Genomic DNA, 8600 nt, shown 5'->3' with positions numbered 1-8600 from the left:
GATGAGCCGGTTGGGCCGGGTGGGACGGGTGGGACCGGGAGCGGGAGCGGGGCTGGCCGCCCTTCCCGGAGCTGTTGCCTCAGCTGGGCAGCTCAGCCGATACTGCCGCGCCGGAGGCGGCTGGGGCTTCCCCACTGGGTGGGCGGCCGCGGCCAGGGCGGAGCAAGCTGCCTCGCCGTGGGCCGGGCGTCTGCTGTGGGCAGCCGCGTGAACTGGCTGGTGCCTGGACCTGTTGCCACTGTCCCGGGGGTGCTGGGGGCGGGGGCTCTCAGGACGGGGTGAGGGTGTGCGGCTGCAGCGCGGCTGGCTGGCATGCGGAGCCAGCGCGGCTGGGCCCGGGCCCATGCCGCGACCCCTGGGAGGCCCGTGCTGGCCACACGGAGGGGCCGATGCCCGGGATGCCCGGCCCCAAGGCCCGCTGCTGGCCCGACGAGGCTGCCCGGCAAGGAGGTGGCGCGTCAGCCCAGGGCGCCCCGCTGGAGACGCCTCCGGGTGCCAGCTTCGCCCCGGAGAGGCTGGACGGGCTGGGCCCCCGCTTGCTGGGAGGACGCGCGGGGTTCCTCAGTGCCCAGACTTCCACTTCCCGCGGCCCCGCCCCCGGCCTGGCTGGCGAATGGGAGGTGGCGCCAGCCGGAGTCAGCGGGGCCTCAGGAAGTGCCCAGGCTTCCCGGGCCGCCTCCCACCACTCACTGACCTGCGAGCAGGCTGACGGCGCGGCGGGACGGGAGGTAGGCGGGCGGGCGCCCTCGCTGGAAGGTGGCAGGGGGCGCTGCGCTGGGGGTCAGCCTCCCGGGCTGGGTCAGGCTCCTAGAAGGGCCCAACTCCCAGAAGGGCACCAAGTGGCCCCAGCTCTGCCATCCCGTCCCCTCAACCACCTGGCGCCTGCCCCCTCGCTGCAGCAGGCGAGCCCGGGTGCGGGTGGGGCCCGGGGATTCGAGACTAGAAAGGTGGGGGCGGGCCCCGGCATCCCCAGGACGGGGCCCTGAGGCGCGGTGGGCTCTCCAGCATCGGTCTCGCGCTGCGTGGGGTGCGCAGGGCGGTGGGAAGTTGGAGAAGCCCCGCGCAGCCCAGGCCACCATGTCCACGAGCACGGCCTGGCCCGCCGTGGGAGCGCGAAGGTGGCCACGTCGGTCCCCCCGGGTGGCGCGCGGCCCTTGCCCGCCATCTGCGTGGTCTCCGAAAGTGGGGCCGGGGCGGGCCCCATCTTGGAGGTGGGGGCGCCTGCGAGGGAGCCCAGGACCAGAGCCTCCAGCGGGTGCCAGGCAGCATTCCGGGGCGGCGGCGGTGCCCGGCCGGCCCTGCCCAGGGGGTGGGCGCAGCGTCCCTTCCCGGCAGCGGTGACTGAGCGGTGGCCGGGCGCCGCCAACCGTTGCATCACCGCGGGAGGAGGGGCGCGGCCGGCGGGAGCCGCAGCGGGAATGAGGAAGTCGCACGCGGGCTGCTGCTGTGCAGGTGGGAGGGTGACGGCGGCGCGCGCCCCGGGGTCACAGGCTGCTCACCCACCTCCGTGGACGGAGGCAGCCGTTCCTGCCAGTCGGCACGGGGGCATCTGGGGGTCGTCTCTGGAGCCTCGCCATCGTCTCACCCGCTCATCGGGTGACCTGAAGAAGTGAGCCCGGGGTGGCCGAGGCAGGCCCAGGCCCAGGAGGGTGACCCGGCGGGGGACGGGGTGCCGTGATCCCCCTCCATGGGCAGCAGAGGCGGGCGTGTGGGGCAGGGGACACCTGCCTTGAGCCCAGCGGGCCCGCGGCACCAACACCCGGAACACTGGCGCCTGCTCCCCTCCCAGGGCCGGGCCAGAGGCGCCATGTCTGACTACGAGAACGAGGACGAGTGCTGGAGCGCCCTGGAGGGCTTCCGCGTGAAGCTCATCTCCATCATTGACCCCTCGCGCATCACCCCCTACCTGCGGCAGTGCAAGGTTCTGAACCCCGACGACGAGGAGCAGGTGCTCAGCGACCCCAACCTGGTCATCCGCAAGCGGAAAGTGGGTCAGTGTCCCCTGGCCTCGCCCCGCCCTGAAGTGACCCCCACTCCAACGCCCGGCACCCCCTGCCCGCATACCGGGCCCTGCCGCCCCGAGCCCCCAGAGCCCAGGCCGGCCTCAGCACTGGGGCGGGTCCGTGCCAGGGGCGCCACGCGGCCCCAGGGTCCAGGCCGGCCCCTCTGGTTGCAGGCGCGCTCCTGGACATCCTGCAGCGCACCGGCCACAAGGGCTACGTGGCCTTCCTCGAGAGCCTGGAGCTCTACTACCCGCAGCTCTACAAGAAGGTCACGGGCAAGGAGCCCGCCCGCGTCTTCTCCATGATCATCGGTGAGGCGGCGGCCGGCGCGGGCCTGCACCTGGGGGCGGGGCCGGGGCCCTGGGGCGAGCCGGGGCTGGCAGGCCCCGCCCCGTTTGTGCTCCTGCTGGGTAAATCTGGATGAAAACAGTAAGAGCCGCGCAGCCGAGAGGTGCCAGGGCGTGACTGGCCCCGCTCGCATCCCGCTCTCTGCTCCTGGCACTCGTGTGGGGAGCGGAGGCTGGAGCGGGGCTGTCCTTCCGGGCCCTGCTGTCCATGAGCCCTGCCGGGATCACCACTGCCCCACACGCCGGGGGTCCTGCTCCGGGCCCGGGGGTGGGGGTGGGGAGCAGGTGGGCGCGCAAGTCGACACGTGGGCCAGAGCCCCTCCTGCCCCGAAGGCCTTCCCGCCCCGCCGAAGGCCTTGCACCTGGGCCACCACCGCTGTCCCTTAGGGGAGGGTCTGCTGGCCCCGGCAAGCGCGACTCGGCCCTCCCCGGCCCTGTCTCTTTACCGAAGGGGTCGAGTCCGGTGCTGGCCGGTCGAGTCCGGGCGGGGTTGCCCAGACGGGCCTAGGGCCGCCGGTCCTCCAGTCGGGGCCGGGAGGCTGTGGAGCGAGGCGGCTGCGGTGACCAGCCCCTGACACTGGCCCGCGTCCAGATGCCTCCGGGGAGTCTGGCCTGACGCAGCTGCTGATGAGCGAGGTGATGAAGCTGCAGAAGAAGGTGCAGGACCTGACGGCGCTGCTGAGCTCCAAGGACGACTTCATTAAGGAGCTGCGCGTCAAGGACAGCCTGCTGCGCCAGCACCAGGAGCGCGTGCAGAGGCTCAGGGAGGAGGCCGAGGCCTGCGGCCGCGAGCTCAGGCGCTGCAAGGACGAGAACTACGACCTGGCCGTGCGCCTGGCCCGCCAGAGCGAGGAGAAGGGCGCAGCGCTCATGCGAAACCGCGACCTGCAGCTGGAGGTGCCGGAGGGCGGGAAGCGCCGGGCCTCGTCCCTTCTGGCCGGGAGGGGCATGGCCCTCGAGGGGCACCCGGCAGGGGGCCCGCGGCTGACAGCTGCGTCCTGTCCTGCAGATCGACCGGCTCAAGCACAGCCTCATGAGGGCGGAGGACGACTGCACCGTGGAGCGCAAGCACACGCTGAAGCTCAGGCGCGCCATGGAGCAGCGGCCCAGCCAGGAGCTGCTGTGGGAGCTGCAGCAGGAGAAGGCGCTGCTGCAGGCCCGCGTGCAGGAGCTGGAGGTCTCCGCCCAGGTAGGGCGGCCGGGGCCGGGCCGGCGGGGCGGGCGGGAGGAGTCCTCGCCCGCCCGGCCGCTGCCCTCCCTGCCGCGCCCGCAGGAGCGGAGGCTGGACAAGAGCCGCCCCTACGTCCAGGTGCCGGAGGAGGACTGGCGGCAGGCGCTGCGGGACCACCAGGCGCAGGTCAGCACCATCTTCTCGCTGCGCAAGGACCTGCGCCAGGCAGAGGCCCTGCGCGCCCGGGTAGGAGAGCCGGGGGGCGGGGCCGGGCGGGGCAGGTGGGCTGGGTGGGTGCCCCGAGGGGGGATGCTCAGCTCCGGCCTGGACGCCCTAACTTCACCCCCCTGGGACCAGCCTTCTCGCGCCATTCTTTGCCCCCGCCCCAGGATAGCCAGGGCCAACCTTGGCCCTGGCCGGGACCCAGGGGTACAGGAGGCCTCCCTTTGTCCCAGCCGGGCCCGGGCAGGGGCCAGAGCAGGGCGAGGTGGTAGGGGCCAGCTGCCTCTCCCGCAGTGCCTGGAGGAGAAGGAGATGTTCGAGCTGCAGTGCCTGGCCCTGCGGAAGGACTCCAAGATGTACAAGGACCGCATCGAGGCCATCCTGCAGCAGATGGAAGAGGTGGCTGTGGAGCGCGACCAGGTGGGGCTCCTGCCGGGGGGTGGGTGGGCGCGGACACTGTCAAAGGGGCACACAGAAGCTAAAAGCAGTAGGGGCTCACTGCAAAACCTGAGCAGTGAGGAGGCTAACGCCCTGGAAAGGACGGGTTTGCCCAAAGAGACGCTGCGGGGCCCGGGCGGGCAGGCGAGCTGCTAAGTAGCTTGCTTTTTTTTTTTTTTTTAAGATTTTATTTAATTATACAAGCTCTGGGGTACAGGCCAGAGGCGCGGGAGGGTGACAGAATCCACCAGAGACAGAACAGGGAGCAGAACAGGCAGAAGGACTGAAATCCACTGCCGAGGGGAGCAGCGGGCGAGACAGGAGAGGTCTGCCGCGCCCTGTGGGTAGCTCCCTGGCCACTCAGGAATGGAACCGGCGCCGCGGAGGTTGCGAACAGCGTCACAGTGCGGCGCTCAACCCGCTGCGCCACCGGGGAGGCCCCTAAGTAGCTTTCCTAAGTAACTGGGTGCTCCTCAGCTCCGGGCTGCTTTCACTAACGGCAGCAGCATCCACGGCAGCCATAAAAACACAGATTCCTTTGAACCCAATGGTTCCACTTCTAGAAACTTCTCTTGCGGTAATAGGGCAGAGTCACCTCTGTTGTTGGTGCCGGTCTCCACGCCACAGTGTGGCCAGGGAAGCAGGGTGGAGCCAGCTCGGGGGAGCGGGGGAACGAGGGCTGCAAGGCAGAGCCGGCGGCCACCCTCCTGGAGCGGTGCAGGCTGGAGGGGGACCCTTACAGCAACCCGGGGCCTAGGCGTGAGGCCAGGCAGGCCAGGCAAAAGGTTGGTCTGAAGTTGGACATGGACAGAAACCGCGTCCTGGCTGCTTGGGGCCTTTGGCTGCAGGGCTGGGCCTCAGCTTCCTGGCCTGCTGCTGGAGACGGAGGCTCGTCTCCTGGAGGGCTACGTGCCCGCCACCTGGGTCCCAGTGTGGCGGGGGGGGGGGCGGGTCAGTGCCAGCCAGACAGTGGTGTGGCTCGTGTCCCGTCTGTGCCTGAGGAGACGAGGTAGGGTGCCATTAGGGCAGCCTTCTCCACATCAAGCTGCACTAGAAATTTCCGAAACACGTGGGTGTGAACATGGGCCATGTCCTCACAGCCGTGCGGGGTGCGGCCACGGCATGGCCAGCAGGGCCCTCTGGACGGCCGAGTGCAGATGTGTGTTCTCTCTTTATAATTTCCAACTGCCCACGCGCCCTAGGATGGCCACCGTGGCCAGTGCAAGTCCCGGGCACCAGCTCACGCCCACGGAGACCAGCCCGGGCCGCCCTTGCCGGTCCGGCCGCGGCCCTGCCCGTGCAGCGGGCTCTGCTGAGAAGTGAGGCCGCCCCGCGCTGTCCCCACAGGCCATTGCAGCACGGGAGGAGCTGCACGCGCAGCACGCCAGGGGCCTGCAGGAGAAGGACGAGCTGCGCAAGCAGGTCCGCGAGCTGGGCGAGAAAGCGGACGAGCTGCAGCTGCAGCTGTTCCAGCGCGAGGGCCAGCTGCTGGCCGCGGAGGGCAGGCTCAGGCAACAGCAGCTGGAGATGCTCGTCCTGGTGGGCATCCCGGGGTGGGGCCTTGAGGGGTCTGACCGGCAGGCGAACGGGAGCTCAGACCACAGTGGGCATGGGGATGTCCCCAGAGCCCAGAGGAGCCGCCGCGCCTCCTAACCCAGCCCAGCTGTGGGGGGGTAGGGGTGCAGGCAGGGCCGGGACCAGCAGAGGACAGGGGCATGTCCCTTCCCACCCCACATCTGGGGCTGCTCGGGCCCCTGCAGCCTGCTGACCAGCCCCCTCTCCTGACCACAGAGCTCCGACCTGGAGGACAGCTCGTGCAGGCACTCCCAGGAGGTGCGTGGGCCCGCCCCCCGCCCCGGAGGGCGCCCAGCCACCACGGCCCCAGGGAGGCCCAGACTCTCCTGGCGGCCCTTGGCTCCCGGGGCGGGGCTGGGAGGTGGAGGGAGCGCAGCCATGCAGCCGAGGCCCGAGCGCCCGGCCGTGCCCAGCGCCTGCTTGAGGCGGGGCCTGTCTGCTGCGCCACTGGGCCGCACAGGTCCCTGAGGGACGTATGCAGGGGGTGCCGGGGGCGCCGCAGCACACGGGTGGGCAGCGTCGTCCCGTCCAGGAGGGTGGTCTGACCGCACGCCTTTCTCTCTCGGAAGCTCTCACCCCCCCAGGACCTGGAGGACGCCCAGCTCTCGGACAAGGGTGAGGAGTGGCCACTATGGACACCTGGCGGCCGGGGTGCACGCCAGCCCCCCATCTCCACAGACAGGGAAACGTGAGAGTTTACAGACAGGGCAACTGAGGCTCAGAGGGATAGGGGAGCCCCAAGGACCCCAGTGAGCGGAGGAGAGCGCCGCTCAGAGCTGCCCCGGTGCATGGGTGCGGCGCCCCTGCTGGGCACCAACAGTCCTCCCACTCTGGGGGTGCAGCCTTGCACCCTGCCCTCACCCAGGCCCGCAGAGCAGGAGTGTGGCCGGAGGTGGCAAGTGGGTGCCCAGGTGTGCCATGCTAGGAAGTGCCAACCCTGGGAAGGGAACTGGCTCAGGGTGACGGGCAGGGGGTGCTGGGGGAGGATGGGCGTGCTGGAGTCAGGCTGGGCAGGAGTGCCTGGGAGAGGACTCAGGGGGGCAATGAGGGGACAAGGGGCTCACGCTGAAGGTGGGTGTCAGATGGGAGTCGGGGGGTCCGGAAGAGCCCTTTGCTGGCTGGGAGGGGGGAGGGTGTACCGCAGAGGCCGCGTGGGAAGCCAGACTTCCTCAGTGCCAGGCCTGGCCGAAGGGGAACCAGGGGCAGGGAGCGAAGGGAGAAGTGAGGGACGGTGCCTGCCGGGTGGCTGGAGACCACCCTCCAGGTGGGCAGGCTCAGGACTTGGGCGGCCCAGGGGTGGCCCAGGAGCCAGGCAGCAGTGAGGGTGGGAGGCAAGGAGGGCCTGGCCTGGCACTACCAGTGCCTGCAGCCCATCAGAGCACTGTCTGGGCCTTGGCAGATTTGTGTGTGGGGGAGGTTGTCCAGCAGCCTGGAATGTTCTGCAATGGCAGCCCCTTCCAAGCTGGCACGGGGGTCTGGGGGCCCAGTCTGCCTGCCTCTGCCCTTTGGGGATGAGCTCACAGGATCAGGGCAGAGGGTGGGAGCCCCAGGGGCGCCTCCGTGGAGAGCAGCAGGCAGGTGACATCTCTGCAACAGGGGCTCCTCGTGGGCACCAAGTGAGGTCCCAGGCGATGTACCAGGGACGAGGGGGGAGGTGTCCCCACAAGCTTGACTGCCCTTTGCAGGTGCCCCAGCTGACAGGGAGAGCCCGGAGCAGCCCTTTGTGGCTCTGCAGAAGGAGCGGCTGTCACTGACCTCCAACGTAAGGCTGCCGGGGCTCTGGTGGCTGCAGGGGCTCCTGGCTGGGTGGCAGAGTTGTGCTTCCAGGCTAAGGGAGTCCCCGCCAGCAGCCTGGGGGTGGGCACAGGGCCTCAGCTCACAGGGCCTTGGGGTGCTTGGATCCCCCTTGCTTGGACAAAGCGGCAGGCGCAAGGGGGCCGGCACTGTGCCAGAGCCCCTGGAGCTAAGGACCCGCGGCCAGCACTGCAGGGGAAGGAACACGGGCGGGAATCCACGCGGGCTGCCATCGGGGCGCCGCCAGGGTTTGCAGTCCCGGCGTCTGGGGTGGGGTCCCTCCAGGATGCAGGCGTGGCAGGCGGGGAGCCCCCGGAGAAGGAGCGGCGGCGCCTCAAGGAGAGCTTCGAGAACTACCGCAGGTGGGCCCTGGAGGGCGGCTCCCGCGGAGAGGGCGGGGCGGGGCGGGGCGGGGCGCACACACCTGCACACACCTGCACACACCTGCACGCGGCGTCTCCGCAGGAAGCGGGCGCTCAGGAAGCTGCAGCACGGCTCGCGGCAGGGCGAGGCGGACAGGGAGAACACCACCGGCAGCGACAACACGGACACCGAGGGCTCCTAGCGAGCTGCGGGCTCGGCCCCGGGAGCGCCCCCCCGCCCCCCCCGGGCGGGCGTCACAAGTGCACTTAATAAAGGGCCCCGGACGCCGCCTCCCGCTGACTCGCCTGCGCCGCCAGCCCGCCAGGGGGCAGCAGAGGGCGCCCCCGGGGGCACGAGCGTGAGGAGGTGGGGCCGCCGCGTGCCCGCACCCAAGATGGCGGCGGCACGGCCTCCGCGGGGCGGGGCGGGCGGCCTCGGGAGCGGGGCTAGTCGGGGCGGGCGGCTTCAGGGGCGGGGCTACTTCGGGGCGGACGACCTCGGGGGGCGGGGCGACCCCGGAGCGGGGCGGGCGACCTCGGGGCGGGGCTACGTCTGGCGGGCGACCTCGGGGTCGGGGCTACGTCGGGGCGTGTGGCCTCGGGGGCGGGGTTACGTCGGGGCGTGTGACCTCGGGGCGGGGCTACGTCGGGCGGGCGCCCTGGGGGGCGGGGCTACGTCGGGGCGGCT

At 71.1% G+C, this 8600-nt stretch overlaps 1 protein-coding gene across 1 annotated transcript; it reads left to right on the top strand.

Annotated features, from left to right (window-relative positions):
- Positions 1 to 681: 681 nt before the first annotated feature.
- Positions 682 to 8135, top strand: CARD9 (caspase recruitment domain family member 9). The gene is made up of 13 exons (XM_037494393.2): positions 682 to 728; positions 1790 to 1991; positions 2177 to 2314; positions 2943 to 3247; positions 3360 to 3539; positions 3624 to 3767; positions 4038 to 4163; positions 5529 to 5720; positions 5973 to 6014; positions 6326 to 6371; positions 7442 to 7518; positions 7836 to 7912; positions 8016 to 8135. Exons 2-13 carry the CDS (start codon positions 1808 to 1810, stop codon positions 8113 to 8115), a joined length of 1611 nt encoding a protein of 536 aa, XP_037350290.1. The 5' UTR covers positions 682 to 728; positions 1790 to 1807; the 3' UTR covers positions 8116 to 8135.
- The last annotated feature ends 465 nt before the right edge of the window (positions 8136 to 8600 follow it).

The sequence above is a fragment of the Talpa occidentalis genome, unplaced genomic scaffold, assembly GCF_014898055.3.
Source record: "Talpa occidentalis isolate TD23 unplaced genomic scaffold, MPIMG_talOcc4v2.1 talOcc4.7, whole genome shotgun sequence".
Taxonomy (NCBI): domain Eukaryota; kingdom Metazoa; phylum Chordata; class Mammalia; order Eulipotyphla; family Talpidae; genus Talpa; species Talpa occidentalis.
The sequence above is the reverse complement of the archived record's forward strand: the minus strand, read 5'-3'. Positions and strand labels throughout refer to the sequence as shown.

What these genes read in the sequence shown, in the direction of transcription:
- CARD9 (XM_037494393.2), top strand. Translation starts at nt 1,808, where the DNA reads ATGTCTGACTACGAGAACGAGGACGAGTGCTGGAGCGCCCTGGAGGGC. An exon ending in CATCCGCAAGCGGAAAGTGG is followed by an intron (nt 1,992 to 2,176) that starts GTCAGTGTCCCC and finishes CTCTGGTTGCAG; the next exon opens with GCGCGCTCCTGGACATCCTG. An exon ending in CGCCCAGCTCTCGGACAAGG is followed by an intron (nt 6,372 to 7,441) that starts GTGAGGAGTGGC and finishes TGCCCTTTGCAG; the next exon opens with GTGCCCCAGCTGACAGGGAG.